This window comes from Solanum pennellii, chromosome 1, assembly GCF_001406875.1.
Source record: "Solanum pennellii chromosome 1, SPENNV200".
NCBI classification, from domain to species: domain Eukaryota; kingdom Viridiplantae; phylum Streptophyta; class Magnoliopsida; order Solanales; family Solanaceae; genus Solanum; species Solanum pennellii.
Window position 1 is genome coordinate 90699287 of NC_028637.1, and position 18461 is coordinate 90717747.

General features: G+C 34.4%; 2 protein-coding genes, 1 long non-coding RNA gene and 1 pseudogene across 5 annotated transcripts in view; 3 read left to right on the forward strand and 1 right to left on the reverse strand.

Moving 5' to 3' along the window:
• Positions 1-4154: 4154 nt before the first annotated feature.
• LOC107016575 (B3 domain-containing protein Os06g0112300-like) lies at positions 4155-5583 on the forward strand. Its single transcript, XM_015217020.2, has 3 exons — positions 4155-4285; positions 4373-4552; positions 4886-5583. Exons 1-3 carry the CDS (start codon positions 4280-4282, stop codon positions 5201-5203), a joined length of 504 nt encoding a protein of 167 aa, XP_015072506.1. The 5' UTR covers positions 4155-4279; the 3' UTR covers positions 5204-5583.
• Positions 5584-6189: 606 nt separating this feature from the next.
• On the reverse strand, positions 6190-9370 carry LOC107016492 (annotated as a pseudogene).
• On the forward strand, positions 8178-8856 carry LOC114076132. The gene is made up of 2 exons (XR_003576934.1): positions 8178-8301; positions 8676-8856. It is a non-coding gene; the product is annotated as an uncharacterized LOC114076132 (long non-coding RNA).
• Positions 9371-11470: 2100 nt separating the features above from the next.
• Positions 11471-18461, forward strand: part of LOC107004567 — a 31157-nt gene continuing 24166 nt past the window's right edge. The window contains exons 1-3 of one of the 3 annotated variants that reach the window (XM_015202821.2): positions 11471-11774; positions 13162-13242; positions 15872-16009. In XM_015202821.2, the coding sequence (XP_015058307.1) occupies positions 11610-11774; positions 13162-13242; positions 15872-16009 (384 nt within the window). In that variant the 5' untranslated portion in view covers positions 11471-11609. The remainder of the gene's footprint in view (positions 11775-13161; positions 13243-15871; positions 16010-18461) is intronic. The other 2 variants (XM_015202816.2, XM_015202828.2) reach the window with 2 other exon arrangements.

Consider the following 18461-nt stretch of genomic DNA (forward strand, 5'->3'; position numbering starts at 1 on the left):
CAAGCTTCTCAGGGTCAAAACAGAAGGTCTTATACAACATTTTGTTTTGGTGTAGTTTAGTAGAGAATGATATATCTTCAATATTAGCGAACTTGTTATGAGTTTATACAGGCTTTTGTCGATTTCTGACTACATTAGAGCAGTATTTGAAAAGATTAAAAAAAATAGGTGTTGACTTAGTTGCTTTTACATTTTATTTAACTCTGGTGAGTGATGAGTGCTAAGTTAGCTGTTAAAGTATTTGTTTTACATGTTAAGGCTATTAAATGTCAAGTAGCTGTTGAGAAATTCATACTGCCTTTATTTCAAAAATTGGACGAGTAAATATACTATATAAAATTCAATAATATTTGCACCAATTTAGGGGGTTACAGTAAATATACTCTTTGAAATTCAATAATATCTGCACCAATTTAGGGGGTTACCTTAGTAGTTGAATGCAATAATTTTGAATCTTGTGCAGTTAAGTGAGTGAAGGAGTAGATTATCATTATATATAGCTTACCAAGAAAAGAACTGCAAAATGACCTAGAATAAGTGAAGTTTTATGTAAATAGTGAGGGACGACTGATGCTTATAGATCATAGAATAAATGAAATCTCAAATAAAAAATAAGGGAGAGACAAGTGTTGTAAGTTTTTTCAAGTTAGCTTGGTTCATCCAAGTTAAGAAAAGCAAGAAAAAATTAACAGAAGTAAAAAACACCACAATTTCTAACCACAAACTCAACCCACACATTATTTTTTCTTTGAAAAGAATGATTGTTTTCAAGTGGAAAGGGAAAGTAGAAACAGTTGGTTGTGTGCATATGTGTTAAGTTGAGTAATTTTCTTCCCTTTCTAATTTTCACATTTGTTGCATAATTTTGAGAAGAGAAGTGTGAACTTGAGGTTGCTGACATGCCATTGGGAATGTGGTAGTGTAGAGAGATTGAATGACTTGTATCAAATTAATACTCCCTTTGACCAATTTAGTTCGACTCCACATGGAGGCTAACAAAACAAATATTAGAATGTATATGCTGGATATATAACAAGGATAAATTTTAAAATGGTGGTTGGAATGTGGCAAAGATATAAGTGTCTTATCAAGTGAAAAATATTGTAAAATTGTTCGAATTTATGTCGTATGGCAATATACCTTAAATTACTGTATGATTTAACATTTATAACAATCTATGTGAGAACAATTATTTGAAGGTTTTGCAAAATCTTTTTTTTTTTTTGGCATCCGGATGAAAAACAGTTACAGCTCATCTTAATACAAAATAAATAAATAAATATAACATCTTCATTTGTGGAAAATTAGTTAAGCTGAATGTCACTTTCATATTGTCTTTCCTAAGTTTCTTACTTATCATTTATATAATATCCTTTTAAAGAAATCAAATTATGAGAAGAAATAGACAATGGGCAGTAAGTAATACTTTTGTGAGTGGACGTAATTGTTCACATATTGCTTTTCAGTTGGTTCAGCAACTTGTAGTCTCATCAGAACTTTGATTATACAAGGAGGGACGGGATGGACTGTCGTTGACTCACATGTTTGTTGATATTTTGTTCAAATATTTACACTTTCATTTGCTTTTTCTTTTGTTTTTTTGGACCCATGTTTCCTCAGAATAATGCCTAGATTTGGATGACAACCTGCAGGATACTCACCTTATTCCTAACTAAATAATCAAATTATACAACTTAGATATACTTTTTTACACTCTTTTTTTTCAATAACTGACAATTTTCTCCTTTTGTTATCAGCGTAGTATATACTACTTTTTTGCGATATGGCTGGCACCACCCTTTTGTCTACTCGGCTACTATAAATATTGATATGGCGGACACTTTTGTTGTTGATAGCGTGGATTTTGCAAGAATAAACCGTCAGGTACTTAAATGTTGCAATCACACTCCACATTTATCCTCTCCATAACTAAACGCTAAATTCATTCCCTCTTATCCTAGACGTGCTCTCTGCCGCTGAATAATGCTAAAAAAGGGCCAAAATGTAGCAGTCAAAATGTAGCATGTAGAACGTAAAATCTCGTGTCTCAATGTATGCACTATCATTACATTCAACTCACAAAAGTATTACAACGTTGGGCCCGTGCTTGCACGGGCAACTCTTACCTAGTATTTAAATAAGTAAATAGTGATAGGTGTTAACAAAAAAAAGTACTTGAGTTGTTCTTCGAAAACACTAGGAACCCTATCCCCTACTCTCAAAACTCAAACTAGTCAATCTTGAAAGAGTTAGGATTTTTGTGTACTCATTGTACATAGAATCAAACCATAACAAGAACTCTAATGACCTAATCAATCAACATGAATGTACATTTCAATCACTTCAAATAAATTTCTCATTTTTTTGTTTTTCTTTGTTCTTATTTTTTGACTTCCCGTGCTGATTTAAAAACTTATATTCTTCTTTGATTATTTTAATGTGTTTCAAACAAAAAAAGGTAAATCAATCAAGATGAAAATGAAAATCACTGGTAGCTCGAAAATTGATAATCATGAATATTGGTCTCTTTCAGAAAAATCGTAGGTTGATATCATTCTCACTAAGAGCACCGTCAAATTCACCTACAATTCGTTAATTCTCATTTTGTCCTCCAAGTTCTATAGAAAGCATCTCATTTTCGGTGTTTACTGAAAAACGATTCTTTAAAATAGTGACAATCATCCTTAATAAGAGATCTTGTAATGAGTATGTTTTTTTGGAAATTTTAACACAAGTATGAGACTTTTTGAGGTGAATCCAATTTAGTGGGAATATGGATATTAGATCAGAAATGATTTTCTAGCCCTTTACAAAATATTTAGCTGTATGTCTTTTTACGAAAGATTCTCAATAATACACTTAGAGGTCTTTATTTTTTAAATATAAAAGATATAAAAAGGTTAATTTTATTAAATAAAAAAAGTTCAAGTTATAGAGATCTCATTTTCTCGATATACGATACCAAATGAAGAAATACAAAAGAAAAGATTATTTGTAGTGTTGTAATTTAAGATTAGAGTCCACAGGTTTTAGGCTTAAAATAAGGTATATATATATTTGAAAGCTTTGTGTTCTTCTGGACTTATGATGTTTATGTTATTGAATCTCTTTGAATGTTTGACAGTACTTACCCAAGAAAATGAACAAAGAGCTTCCTTCAGCTGGAGCACCTTGAATTCTTATTTGTGATCAAAAGAAGTAAAATTTATTTTACAGTAGAGACAAATCTACTTATAAATTTATTAGCAGTGGATGGAGAAAATTTATGGATAATAACAATTTGAAGAAAGGGGATGTACTTGTGTTTGATTTGTCAAAGTGCAACACACTAAAATTGAATTAAAAGTTTTTAATAATATTGATATTATTCATAAAAATGTATATTATATTATTAGTTATACACGTGTAATGCATGTGTAAAGAAACTACAATTATTTTGAATACTTAGATATCAAGATATTCAATACAATTAACTTTGCAAGTTCTACTTTTTAAGAACTTGAACTTTCTTCTCTTTGCTCTTCTCTCCAAGCCCTAGCGTGAAATTTTTTTTCTAAATTGACTAGAATTTGATGTTACCGCAATTAAACTCCTAAAAACGAATTAATTAAGTAGGGTTAGGAAAAGATCAAACTACTCATCTAAAATTCGATTTTCAGACTTTCCTTATTTCAACAGTCTAACTTCCAAAGGGCATAACTCACTCATATGAAATCATCACGTAAACTCAGCGGCGTTGGAAAGCCTATTGCAAAATATCTCCTACCATATCTGGAAGCACACCTAACTCATCTTGAGCAAGGAGTTAAAACCATTTAAAGTTGACCCAAAATCAACTTTTTCTAACTTGACAAAAATTTTCAGATTTTCATTCTTTCGAAAAATAATTATTTTTAATTTTTAGCTTCTTCCTAGTTATTTCAATTTGTAAGATGTTGCAGAAATATATGAGTAAAGTATAATTATTGTAAATTTTTTTTTGTAGAGTTATTATAATTATTGGGATTCCACAACCCACATATTTGGATGGTCTCTACTTTTGTAAAGTAATTTTTTACTCCTCAATTTAAAAAATTTCAATATAAATTTAAATTTGATCAAATTTTAATAATTGAATAGTGTTTTATTCCTCGATTTGAAATTTTTCAAAGTGAATTCGAATTTAGTCATATGTATTTTAATACGGATACATGATACATCGAAAATCATTTTTTTTAATTTTTTTTTGGAAAACCCAACCCAAAACCCTTCGCCAGAACAAAACTCTGATCAATCGACTATGGAGGTACATTTTCATCATTCCTAACAAATTTCTCCTGAATCTTTTTTTCCAGATTTTATAGCTTGCATTGTTTTCTTGATTTTTTTTCAGAGCGGATCATCTTTTGGACGTGTTTCAAACCACAGTCATAGTTACTCCACCATGAAACAACCCGAGATTGAAAGCTCTGGAATTACAGAAATCGACAATGGTGAATACTGGCCACTTTCAGGGAAACCCTATGTTGATTTGATTCTCACAAAGACCGGTGTCAAGCCCAGCTACAGTATGGTAACTCCCTTTTTTCCCCTTCTTCGCGCCCCTTTTGTTAGTATCTGTTTAAAGATGATTCTTTGTAGGGTACGGAGTCGACTTTGTTATGGGATTTTCTGGCTAGGCCTCATATTTAGTTGGAACCCCATGTGGGTATCGATACCTGGTGGGTAGCCACAAAGAAAGAAGATTTTTTTGTGGTGAATTCAAGATTAGATATGGCGGAGAAAAAAGTGGGAGATCCTTAAGAAGGGTTAACAACAAATGAATATATAGTTATACTTAGACATAAGGTTCAATTTTTGGGTTCTTGTGGCTTTTATATTACTAAATTCTTTGAATGTTTGACAGTATTTACCCAAGAAAATGCGCAGTGAGCTTCCTTCTGCTGGAGCTCGTGCAGTCCCTGCAGTCCTTACTTGTGGTCAAAAGAAGTGGGATATGTCTTACGGTGGAGTCAAATCTGGTCACAAATTTTGCATTGAGTGGAGAAAATTTGTGGATGATAATAATCTGAAGGAGGGGGATGGACTTGTGTTTGAACTGGTAGAGTGCAGCGCTAGCAAAATCGAATTCAGAGTTCAGATTCTCAGTGGTGATTTCCCAGCTGAATTGAAACCTGAAGATGAGGAGGGTGCAAACAGTGACAACCCAATACTACTTGGTTAAAAGTACTCGATCTTCTAACTGTTGGAACTTGTAGATTAATGACAAGTATATAGAACCGTATTTGGTCAGTTTAATTTTCTGCAAGATATATCTGCAGTTCTATTAACCCATCTCAGGTGGATGCAGTCTCAGTTTGCTTTAAAAGAGTCGACTTTCTAGTATTTGTTTTGTGTATGTATTGTCTAAATTGTGACTCTATGGTTATCTTCTGGTTGTATCCTAAGTATGGAATTTAGCAATTATGTTGACAATCACATGCCTGTTAACATGTCTTTGTCTTCTTGTTGTGTCCTACATATGGAACTTAGCAATTATGTTGACAATCACATGCCTGTTAACATGTCGATATAAGAAAATAATCATACTTTTTGTATTTGAAATCCTGAAGTTTCACCTTCTTCTAATGCTTCTTCATATTTTGTGTGTAGAACTTGTCGATGTGTTCTGCACTGAAGAAATCCATAATGTTTTAGACATTTTTCAGGCAGACCTAATCAGCCTTGAATAGTTTTTCAGAATGTTCCTACTCTCAATCTTAGGGACTAGAGAAAACTCTAGCAGCCCTGTGGAGGAACATGCTATTGCAAATGATGATTTAAAGAGAAAGTTCGTTGCTCCCATTTAGTTGTTTCTTTTTTCTTTCTAAATGCATCATATGTGCTTTATGTTTTGATTCCTGGAGCAAGTCCCACAAATTTAGACAAAAGGAGAACAGTTTCTAGGCCATTTAAAAATGCTGCAACAAGTAACTTGTTCCAAGGTGTCTAGTTTTCTCTATTTTCCTCATCAGTATTGTATTCATCATGCAGAATCTTTCAAAGACAGTCAAGAAAATAACTGCATTCTCATTACTTTACATGGTAGTTGATTTTCTTCTTCCTCTCCTCAACTGTTGAGGAAGGGGAGATTTCACAAAATTTCTGGATTCAGGTGATCAACTATCTTTTGTAGTTTAGTTGAAGGGAGAGTAATACATAAAATCAAAGAAGATTCAACGATGAAAATATTCTCATTATGAACTCATCAAGGCTAGTGTTTTTACAAGAAATCTCTAGCCAACCTTCCTGCAAGAACTGGAAAGGTATAATTGCATTATTTGCATCAGTCCTTTCAATCAAGCTAACGACCAACAATTGCCATCAAAGCAAGAAGTATAGACTATAGACTTGCAGGATCAAGTGTAAACTTGAGAGATAACAGTATTTTAGTATCTCATTGGAGGATTAACCTTTTGTAGAGAAGCCAGCAAAACTTGTAATTTCCAACAGTCTTATTCTATCAAGTATCAACTTTCATCATTTCTTTCTGTGTATTCCTCTACAATTTTCAATTCACCTCTCTCCCTAATCATGCAAAAGGTAGAGTATGGTAGCCTGCTTGGGTTTATTTTCTTGTCTGATCACCCTCATGATTATAGATGCATCTTTCCTACCATTGTGTCAAAAGTTGTTCTTCTTTCCACCCTTCAACAGAATGTTATGCTGGATTGCTGTTAATTGTGGCATGAGGTAGTGATTCCAATGGCATCTATCTTCGTATAGTCTTCACAAGTCAGTCCAGAAAGATAATTCCACTCAGGTTAATCTCATCCAATTTCGGTTCCTTTCCTGACTGTCATAGACAGCTTTAGTTCTTAGGAAAAGCAGAAAACTAGATGCTACTCCCAATAAAGAGATGCATCCCCACCACATAAATGTTTGAATGTAACAGTTCCTACCCATGCAAACTTTTGATCCATCCAATACAAGCACTTGGTCTGGTTTCCCTAGGTTTGCTTCATAGACTAAAGCTGCAAGAAGTCCATAGAGTAGTGATCCCAGAGGGATGTTCGTAATGAGAATGTTGTGATTGACTCCGGCACTGTTGGGGCCGAACAGCTCAGAGGTTATTGACACTGCTGCTGAAAATACAAAACCAGAGCTCAACCCAACTAATGCTGTGGCAGCACTCAATGCGGCTTTGCTTCCTGATAAAACAAGCAGAAAGAAGGCCAGTGGTGTAGGAATCAGTGCAAATGCAAGCCACGCGGTCCTTGCATAGTTCATCTTGCTGCATCCAAAAAACCATTTCAGCTGTCAGTTCTTTTCCCATTATGGTGATTAAGAACAGTAAATCGTGAAATACTTACTTGCGTAGAAAATCTGGGGCTGCTGAAAGCAAGCGCCCGAAGAAGGAACATGCAGAATAGAGTGCAACAAAGAAGTTGATCTCTGATCTATATCCAAGTGACTCTGAAATTTGGCCTAGATTGTTGCTGTAAACGAGTACGAGTGTTCCCCCACAGAAATATGCTAGGTAATATAGCCAGAAATCCAACCTACGCATGAGGAGACTTGCTGAATGTTACTCTCCAAGCAGCAACAAACGATCTCTCAAAAGAAAACTGCTAGTCCAACTTCCCTTATCTTTTGAACCATCAGAATTTTCCGTCCAAACATTCATACTTGAAGCCTCTACCCAAATCAATTCATTGAGCATCTCAAGATCATCAGTATCATTGTCTTCAAGTGAAATATAATTAGGATGGAACAGTTCAGACCATTCTTCTGTGCAGATAACCCCTGGTGCAATCACTGGTAGGACCAGCAAGAACAATGCGCCAGCCAAGAGGATACGAGCTGTCTGTGCACTATATGAGACCGAGTTCAGGATTAAGAGATAAAGGCCGGTAAAAACTGCTAGTATGGTAAGACAGCGAAAATTGAGATATTCTCTGTGAACAGAATCAGCACGAACGGTTTGAGATTGAGGTTGCCAGAGAATTGGAAGAGCTGCAATTGATGTGACAAGGGGGACTAGGCCATTAAGAAGAAGGTACAGAGTGTCATTTTTGGAATTAATGGCATTAGCAATGAGGTTGTACAGGGCCGCACTTGCACCATTGAAACTTACGCTGAGGGACAATGCAATTGGCCTATTTGCCGAGAAATGCTTGATGCACAACACATAACATACTGTATTAAACCAGCAGATACTGCAGCCAGCCAGGACACACAACAGAAATACCTGCAAGATTTATCAGTGAAAGCTTGAGAACAGGATAGGATCCCAGTGAAGTTTCAAGCGCGGTGAAGTACAGAGCTGAAGAAAATAATCATGTAATATCTTGGATTTCTGCAGTTTTCAATTTCAGTTGATTACAAACGCAACTTTCTCAAGCACCACTTGAATCTTGAAGTTCTTTAAGATTTGCAAAGAAAGTTTTCAAGCACCAAAATTTAACTGACTGGAATGGAAGGTGATTGAGGACAAGATGTTCTCCTTGGAGGCATTCCTAGTTAACAGAAAGACCTTTCATCTAATGAGAAACTTCATAAAGGATGAATTAAGTTAATTTGCCTTCTACATAATCATTTAACTTCACTTGATGGGCATTCTTGTTTTGTTTTACAGGAGATTATTTGATTAGTACTTCAAAGGGGTTGTGCAAAAGTCATTTCTAGATCTAATAAAGTTTGCTAATTTCTTGCAGTAGCTCCAACAACTGTCAACCACCAGCAGTCCACCAAATAATCCTGAGAGAAGAAGTTCTTACAGGGAAAAAAGCAAGCAATGAATAAACAAGGAACAGGAAAAAATGGATTAAGTTCCCAAAATTTCATTTCGAATCAAGAAAAGAGAGGTGATGGAAAAAAAAAAAACTGACCAAGAAATAAGGCAAAAAGATGATTCTTTGAATGACAAGCCATTGAAGGCCATAACCAACAAGTCCCATGAAAGCAGCAATGAGAAGAACAACCCATAATGGGAAATACATAAGAGAGACCCCAGAACACCACCCAAATGCTTTCCCAAAATCTGAAGCCATAGACAGATAATTGAGCTGCACTTGTGAAATTTCAAGAACAGATTTCATATCAGAGGAATAAGAGGAGAAGTCGAAATTCGTCCCTGTAAATGCTTGAATCCATGTGCTTGCTATCAATATCATCCATTTACTTGATTGCTCCATAAATCTTCTTCTTCTTTTTTTCTTCTATTTTTGGTTTTATATTTTTGAGTCATGGGAGATACAATATATATTGAAAAAAGGGTTTTGTTGTGGGGGTAATCTTGAAAGCAAAGAAGAGATAATCATTTTAGTTGTGCATGTTTTTGAGGGTGGTTGGTAAGAGGAGGGAGGTTAGAGGTTTTTAAGGTCCCACCCACAAGGTCATTGATAAAAAAATAACATTTTGAACTATCATAATAAAAAAATATTAGCTCTATCACGATGAATCGTATCTATGAATTTCAAATGATGAACTTATACTTCAATTATGGTTAAATTGTTGTCGCGATATCAAAGTTTTATGAAGAACCTTTTGTTCCTGTACTAATTAATAGTGTATTTTAAAGGTATATATGTGCTTACGTGAATACATTACTATTTATAATGATGTAATATTTATGATGTATTCGTATACGCATTTTGTACCTTTAAAATATACTACTTAATAATACATAGAGGTAAAGTTCGATGTTGTAACAATAATTCCGATTAAAGTTCAGATATATTTTTGAAAACGAAGGATGTAAAGTTTCAGAAATCTAAAACACTTTTAATAAATTAAAAAATAGATATGAATTAGTTTATGTTGGTTGAAGTTGTTAAAATTATTTGAAATGGTTGGAGTGACTCTTAGCTTAATTATATATACTAAAAAGAATTGGCATTGAGGTAGTTTAAACATCAACTTACATTTTGATAACAATATTTAAATGTGATCTTGTGAATCATGTGTGGATGATTTGCTCTATAGTTAAATAATGAGCTTTTAACCTAATAATAAAAAAAAGTGAATTGATGAGACGTACGATTTTCTCATGAAGTAAAAAATGTGATAATAATTTTATTTCAATAAACGTTTATGATTTTCTTTAAAAAAAATATAAATGCATTTTATTTTTCTAATCGAAGTGGTTGACAACCTTTAGAATTGATAAAGAAATTCACGTTATTATACTATTTGGTGCATTTACTGTTCTTCAATATCAAAGTGATACGATTTATTTTGAACAAGAAAAAAACATGTATAAATTTTTCAGTTAAAAAATTTGATATTCTAAATCCTAGCTTAATTAGATAATTATATAATCCGCCAGCGCATTTCTCATCCATACAACTCTCGCAATTCCAAAGCACATCATTTTATAATTGTGAAACAAAGTCAAAATATTTTCTCAATTTTACTTATTTTGTGAACTATGAAACGGTTGTTTGATTTAAATATTATAATTCCACATTTTAAATAACTCTAAAATAAATAATATTTCATCTTTATAAGCTTTTTGACCCAAAAGATATTTTCTTTGGTTTTCCCAATTGTTAATTCATAAACGTAAAAGAATCAAAATTACCTTTGAACTATGTAAAATAGATCACTTATACCCTTCGTTACATTTTGGGATAAAAAATGCCCTTGTTGTTATCCTAAGAGACCACATATACCCTTAAGAGTTAACACCCCATGTTTTTATTGACTTGGGAAGCCACGTGGGACTAATCCTTCCACCTAAGCATTGCCAACTAGGATTCATACAAAAGAACTAGACCTTTAGCGGCGAAAATAGTCGCCATAAAAGCGTCACGAAAAACTTTTAACATTAAATTCTAATTTTGTGTTTTTTTCTTCATTATTTAAAAAAAAATGATATCGATTAAGTAGGAGTTTGAAGACACTATATGTTTTATTTTTATGTTATATGTAAATGTAATAAAATGTATAATGATGCATTATATAGTAGGAGATGTGAATCGAGAAGTAATTTTCATGATTTTTCATAGTAATATTAGGTGTTTTTAATATTAATGTTGCAAGTTATTTATTTTAGAAAATTAGGTTGCAATCGAAAATTAATTAGCATATATTTTTTGTTGAAAAAATAGGTTTTACTATTAGTCGTCACTAAAAATCACTCATAACGTTTAGCGGCAATATTTGAGATTTTGTGGCGATAAAAGATCAAGTTTTTTTTTATAGTAAATCTTAGTTGACAACGCTTAAGTGGAGGGATTAGTCCATGTGACATGCCACGTCACTAAACATTTGGGATGTTAACTCTTCTTGAGGGTATATATGACCCCCTATGATAACAACGTGAATATTTTTGACCCCAAAATATAATGAAGAATATGAATAATCTATTTCGCATAGTTCAGGGATAATTTTGACCATTTTTTGATCCATAAATGGTAAATTACCAAGTTATGGAAAACTCCAAAACCCAATTAAAGTTTCATCCCCTTCAGCCAGTCGGGGCCCCGTTTGTTCATCCGGATTAGTGAAGAACCTATAACTAGGATTTACTCAACTGAGAGAGTTTCTTCAGTTAAAAATTCGATACTCATTAAGTCTATTCACAGTCTCCGTTCGTCTGTATCTAACCAGTTAACAGTCGAGTTGCGGCGGAGCAAAAAAAGAAAATGGAGGTGGAGTTGGAGCCGAGGGTAAAGCCTTTACCTTTTAAAGTAAAGGGTATGTCTCGAGAATCACCTTTACAGAAGGCTTCTCATGTACTTGACTCGGACCTCAGAAATCACTGGTCCACTGGTACCAATACAAAAGAGTGGATTTTACTCGAATTAGATGTATGTATCTTTTTGCACTTCCAGTTCATTCTATTTCTTGAATTTTTTGAACTGTTTAGTTATAACTTTAGGTTTAAATTCAAAAAAAATAAAACTTTAGGTTCTAAAGGGTTAAGTTGATTTGGGGTTGTGTCATTTGTTTTACATGTGATGAACTTTGGGTTAAGGGTGTAATCGGTTCTAATAGCTTGTTTTTTTTTTCTTTTTTCATGTGATGGTTTCTTGGTTCAATTGTAAAGTTTGGATTATATTAGCTAATGTTGAACGGGGTTGCTTCATTTACTTGTCATAAAGTGAATTTTGGGTTCAAGTGAGAGTTGGCTTCTAGTAGCTTAATTCAAATTGGTTATGTTTCATTTGCTTGTCATGTGGTGAGTTTGGGGTTCAGTGATAATTTATACTTCTGATTGCTTAAGTTGAACTTTGGTTTGCTTCATTTTCTTGCCATGAGATGGATTTTGGGTTTGATACACTACTGAAATTCGGATTCAAATTTAGAAAGAGATAAGAGTTGCCTAAAAAACAAATTGAAGAGAATTACTCTTGAACATCTCCTCAAAGCTCATTCGAGCCAAAGTTGAGAAAGAGAGAGAAAGTACTACACTGATCTTGATTTAACTTCTAGATCCTTACAATGGATGAATCTATCCCTATTTAATAAGAGAAGTGAGTGCATGAAGGGAACAGGGGATTTCTTGGAGTTAGTTATAACAAACTCCTAACAACTTTTGGGGTTACGTGCAGGTCTCATGACTGAATTTAACAGCTATTAACAACTAACTGCCTAACTAATTGATCTTCTTCCTAAAAGGAAAATTATTACAAATGGGTTATATTAGGGTTCCATTAGGAAGTGACTCCTAATTGCTTATGTTGAAACAGATTTTGTCTTAGGGATTTGGTTTTGAAGAGAAGAATTGGTGGAACCGCACCTCTTTAGTTTATTTTCTGTCTTTGGATGGAACAGACAAGTAGATTAAAAATGATGGAACCACACCTCTTTAGTTATTTGCTGTCTTTGGCTGGAAAGCAAGTATAAAATTGAAGTCCTTTCATTGGGTACACTAGTTCTCGTGATCATCCTTGTAATACTTGATCAATAGAAGCCTAATGCTCAAAATAATTCTCCTTTTACTGGGAAAATGCACCAATTAATAATGAATATTTCTCTGATAATGATCAGTGTTGCTGGTTAATTGTTGGGTTTTAGATAATTTCGTCTTTACCTGCTAGAGATGATTAAACTACTGGCTTCAGAAGTTCGCTTTCCTAAGCATTATTTATCTAGGTTGGCCGTCATTATATATTCCTATGCCTATTTCCTTTTCCCATTGATAACTAATTTTTGGAGTTAACTGATTGTTGGTGTCCTTTTTTATGTATACAGGAACCCTGCCTGCTTTCACATATTAGGATATACAACAAGTCTGTGCTGGAATGGGAAATTTCAGCTGGCTTGCGATACAAGGTTAGGCGTAAAGATACTTTGCATCAATGAATGTATGATTGAAGTTTTTGTTATGATTGAAGTTTTTGTTTCTTGTTTCACATTTATGTGCAATAGAAAGCGTTTGAAGTTTGGATCCCGATGATTGACATTGTATTACTCCCATTAAATTCTTGTATATGTCTAATGTAAAAGGGCTTCAATCACTATCTATTTACAACTTTTTAATCACCAACCTCCTGTTGAAATAAAAGAAGTAAGTTTATTAATCACAAACCTTTGGTTGCTACGATGAATTGGTTTACAATAAAGGAGTTCAATTTCTGGTTTAAATGATATCCTTAATATCAGGTCACTGTTTCTGAGTCTGCGGGTTTCCTAAGAAGACGACTCATCTTCCTGAGAACCTCAGTGGTTACTGACCTTTTTTGCATCCGTAAACCTTGATGTGCTATGCCTCATTCCGTACAGAGGCAAATTTGTAACACTGTTAGTTTTTCTTGTGTTTATTTTTGTTTATCAGCCAGGATGGGATTGGGGATGGTGGAAGGTGGTTTGCAAAATCACTAATTATAGTCACCGTTCTCTCTGAAGGAACCTTCTCCCAGAAGATCTATTGGAGGGGTTTTTGGTTTTATCAGAAAAATGATCTAGTTTATATAAGCAGTGTTCATGATTAAAAAGGTAAGGGTTAAAATGAGGAAGATGTTTCCACCAAGTGGCTGCTTCCTGAAGCCTCCTACCAAAATTGTCTTACAAGTTACAAGTATTAGAAGGCCCAAAAGTACCTTGCCTTGTTTTACTAAACTAGTTTAGAGTCTGTGCGTTGCAAATGTGCATCACGTCAAGCTGTCAGTCACTATATATATAAAATGTATAAAAGTAAAATAAATTATTGAAAAATAGCAAATGAATTTAAATAAATATATTATTCTTTCCATTGATTTCAAAGATGAAAAATGAATTTCAAGGCCTTTTCTGTAAATGGCTAAAATGACTCCAAACTGCAATCGAATTTGCAGTAACACACTCATATTTTACGTGGGATCTAGTTTCCCCTGAATATTTTTTGGCATTTATCCGACACGACACAAGTCTAAACATGATTATGGAAGAATATAGTAACTGGCGAGATTAAGTTTCAAAAAATTCAACTGATTTCTTCATGGAAAAATTGAAGTGTGAAGTAGAATCTTTTCATTTCTTTTGTTTGAAGAGTATATGAGTGATAAGGACGGAACCCCTTTGAGTTTTTGCATATAAATCTATCTTATGAAAACGTGTAGTAATCTAAAAAGTAATCATCACTCTCTTTTATTTTTTAAAGAAATCGAATTGAATGATCATTAATAAAGGAAAAAGACAAACGAAAAACAATTAATGTTAGCAATGGTAAACATATCAAGATTAAAGATCACTAAACTAAGAAAGATTTCCTTCTTACTAACTTAAGTTAATTTAGTATCCTGTATTGAGGGAAAACTATTGTGTCCTTTTGTTGGTGCACAAGAGAACTAGACTAAAAGGATTGAGTACTTCTAAGGTTGCACCATGGGGCAGAGAGCGGTTCTTGTGGAAGTAAGTGTTTGATGGTTTTTGCTGAAGGATGGTTTATGGTCCAACAAAACCCATGAGCAGTAATAACTTTTTACTTAAAAACCTTCAATGGCTTCCTTGGAAGTATCTCCTTTGGGAAAATGTGATTCTTTTTTTATATCTTGAGATGTACCGAAATGTTTGACATCTAATTAAATATAATATGTACTCCCAAGGTTGAAGTCTAGTGATAAGTGTACAACAAATAATGTGTCGTCTAGGCACTTGTCATGGGTTCGAATCCTGCTGCAGACAGAAGCGTGTTATCTAAGCGGGAAGGACAGAGCAGTGGGCCCATTATCCACCGAGTTCTGAACCGTGTGCCACTGACCTCATGGATTTCTCGGCTGTAATAAAAAGCATTTAATAATGCTCTCTGTAGCTTCTAGAAGTATCCAGGCCCAATACATTTAAATTTCCTTTACATTATGTTTTGGTGTTGCCCCTATTACTCAAACTTATTGAGACTATTATCATATGTACTTAAGCTTTTAACAATGTATTAGTAACCATTAACCAATTTATTTCCTTGGCGATGTATCAAGTTGTCATGTAAATAAGTATCACGGTTCGCTCCCGGGGGCTTTGGTTTGGTGGTAAGATCACATTTGTGATGTGTTGGTTACACACGTCACAGATTCGAACCCACACACGCTCAGGGACTTCTCAATATTATGGAGGTTCTATTTGTTTTAAACTCCTTTATTGTAAGTTGAGCTTAGTGCATGAAGAACATTCGGAAATTACTTTACCTCTATTAAAATAATGCTTTGCTTGCTTTTTACTCTCTAATTAAGACTTGTGAACTGGAGAATGCAGCAATTACGTCCTCCATTTGTTATTTTCTTTTCTGCTCTTTTTTGAATATTTTTATCAAGTTTTTCATAAATATTATTATCCTTTTCTTCTTTTGTTGATTATTAATAGCCTATTTGTTTTCTTATTTTCTAGTAGCAATTTACTTCAATGGCTGTAAAAACTTTCAGATTTTCCTCACGAGGACTTGATTAACTGTACCTGTTTTCTTGATTATCTGCTTGTGTGTTCTTCATAGCCAGAGACATTTCCAAAAGTTCGCCCACGTTGTGAAGCCCCTCGACGGGACATGGTGTACCCTATGAACTATACTCCATGCCGTTATGTTCGGATATCTTGCTTGCGAGGGAGCCCTATAGCAATTTTCTTTGTACAGGTGAATTACTTTTGGAGCTTGTCTTGAGTTTGATAATGTTTTGCTGTGTTGGACTCCTCCAATTCCCTTTTTGTTCTTCAGTGACAGTTTATATAAATGTAACCATCCAAATTCTTAGTCATGTTCCAAAAGTTTGAGAGCTCAAAGTCACCTAGTTATTTATTACTCACTAAAATATGAAAGATAATCCGTGTTCATTTTATTAAGACTGGTTTTATCGGATTTATCTTCTACATTAATTTGATTGTAATTTAAAGATTTTTTCTGTATTCCATTTTCATTATGACAACAAATATTCAAATGTAGTAGCAGCACATCTGTCGGGTGAATTCTTAGACTTTGTAAAATTTCCCATTCCCAGTTTTAATGTCATAAATAGCAGACAGTAGGTGTTTGCTGTTTCCCCCCTCTCAGTTACCGAAATTCTGGCTGAAGATTAAATACCAGCTTAAATTGCTTCCCGCCTGCCGGTCACATTTGCAACCAGTGCTTCCTATGATAGTAATATGGGAAGTTTGGCCCACATGTCTTGGTTCAAGTGGTAAAGGCGGAGGGACTTGCGATTTAGGTCACAGGTTTGTGCTCCAAACTATGCCAACTAAGCCTGGTATTTAAGTGAAGAAGGGTTTAGAAGCAGTTGATGTTAAGGGTTTGGCACATAGACACAAACGGAATTATCGGTCATAAGAAATAGAAAGCTAGCGAGCATTACTTCCAAAACATTCTTTTGACACCTCTAGTGTTCCCAAAAAGGAGTCATGCTGTTCACGTTGAACTTGATAATTGGGGAAACTAACCCAGGAACTTCATAATATCCCTCCATAAATTGGTTCTGTAGAATCTAATCAGTCACCCCTTTTATCGAATCAAAATTTGTCACATATTTAGGTTTCCATTATGCCCTCCTAAACTCCATCTCTCCATAACCACTTCCATAATGGACATTGAAGTGGTTGGAAGTTGAAATCTGGACAGCTGGCCTTATTTTCAAGCTTGACATCAAGAATGGGGTTTGGGGCAGTCTGGATCAGGTGGATCAAGTTCTGTATCGCCGCTGCTAAGTACTGAATTTTGATTAATGGAGGACCAACTAGTTTTTTCTTTCCCCAGAAAGGTCTCAGGCAGGGAGATCCCTCGTTCCTTTTTATTTTATCTATGGAAGGTCTCATTAAAATTCTTCATAAAGCAACTCAATTTCACTGATGGTAGGGTTTTAAGGTGGGAAAAGGAAGTGGGAACTCTATACTGTATGTCATTTGCTATATGTTTAGATGACAGTCTGATTTTCTATGGAGCTGAAAGATCCCAAATAATGTACATGAACCTCACTGTCATTATCTTTGAAGCTATATCAGGATTGCACATGAACATGCTGAAAACCTTTTTCTTCCCAGTAAATGCAGTCCCTGAATTTGAGTTTGCTGGGTTGATGTGCTGTAATGTGGTATCCTGCCATACTTCATATCTTGACCTACCTTATGGTGCAAAATAAAAGTCTCATGTAATTTGGAAAGGAGTAATTGATCATTTTCCTGACAGATACAATACCTTTCTTTTGGGGGTCAGGTCAATATTGATAAATAGTGTGTTGGACAGTATTCCAAACATATTTCATGTCCCTTTTTTTCATTTGCCAAAGAAACAAGAACATGCTAATGAAATGGCACTGGTGATACAATATGGAGAATACGAAGCTGTGGAAAGATGTATTAACTGCAAAATAGAGGGAAAAGAATAACTTGTGTTCAAAGCGAAGAAACTCACCTCATGGGACAGGTCCTTGGAAACATATTTCAAACTTTGGGGGACTTATAGCTCAACTCAAAGTCAGGTTGGGGAATGGCTCAGGTTTTTCTCTGGAAGGACAAGTGGCTGGGCCCTGTGGCTTTGAAACATGAATTTTCTAACTTATACAAAATGGCTAGCAATCAAGAGTCTTATTTTTATATATGGCAAATAATTTCTTTAAAAATAAAAAAGGCAGAGCCTGTATACAAGAGTCAAGAAGTATACCAAAGGGAAGAAAATTTACAAAAGAAGATGGTTTTGTATGAAAGACATCTGATCTTATACACTACAAGGGACCTCATGGGTGCACCAAAAGTAAATAAGGGATAATAGGCTACTCCTTAATTTTACAAAATTCATCGTTACACCCTCAAAACTCTCCTGTTTCAGTATTGGCATCAGTACACTTGGGAGCTGCTCTTCAGAAGAGAGTTTCAAGGTTGGGAGATGACTTAAACTACTGGGATATATTTGCTAAACTGGCAGGGATTGCTGTTAACCCTCAAATTAAAGATAGTTTTCTCTGGGGGTGGTGGTGGGGATCTATGAATGGAGCTTTCACTGTTAAGGAAGGATATTCTCTTTTGTGCTCCAACAAAGAGCTGATTGAGAAAAAGGGAAACTCAGAAGGAAATAGAAGAAAAGAACAAATTCGGCTGCTATT

Bases quoted from the DNA above. Each gene is read 5' to 3' on its own strand.
- LOC107016575 (XM_015217020.2), top strand. The intron at 4,553-4,885 runs GTAACTCCCTTT...AATGTTTGACAG, and splicing joins TCAAGCCCAGCTACAGTATG to TATTTACCCAAGAAAATGCG.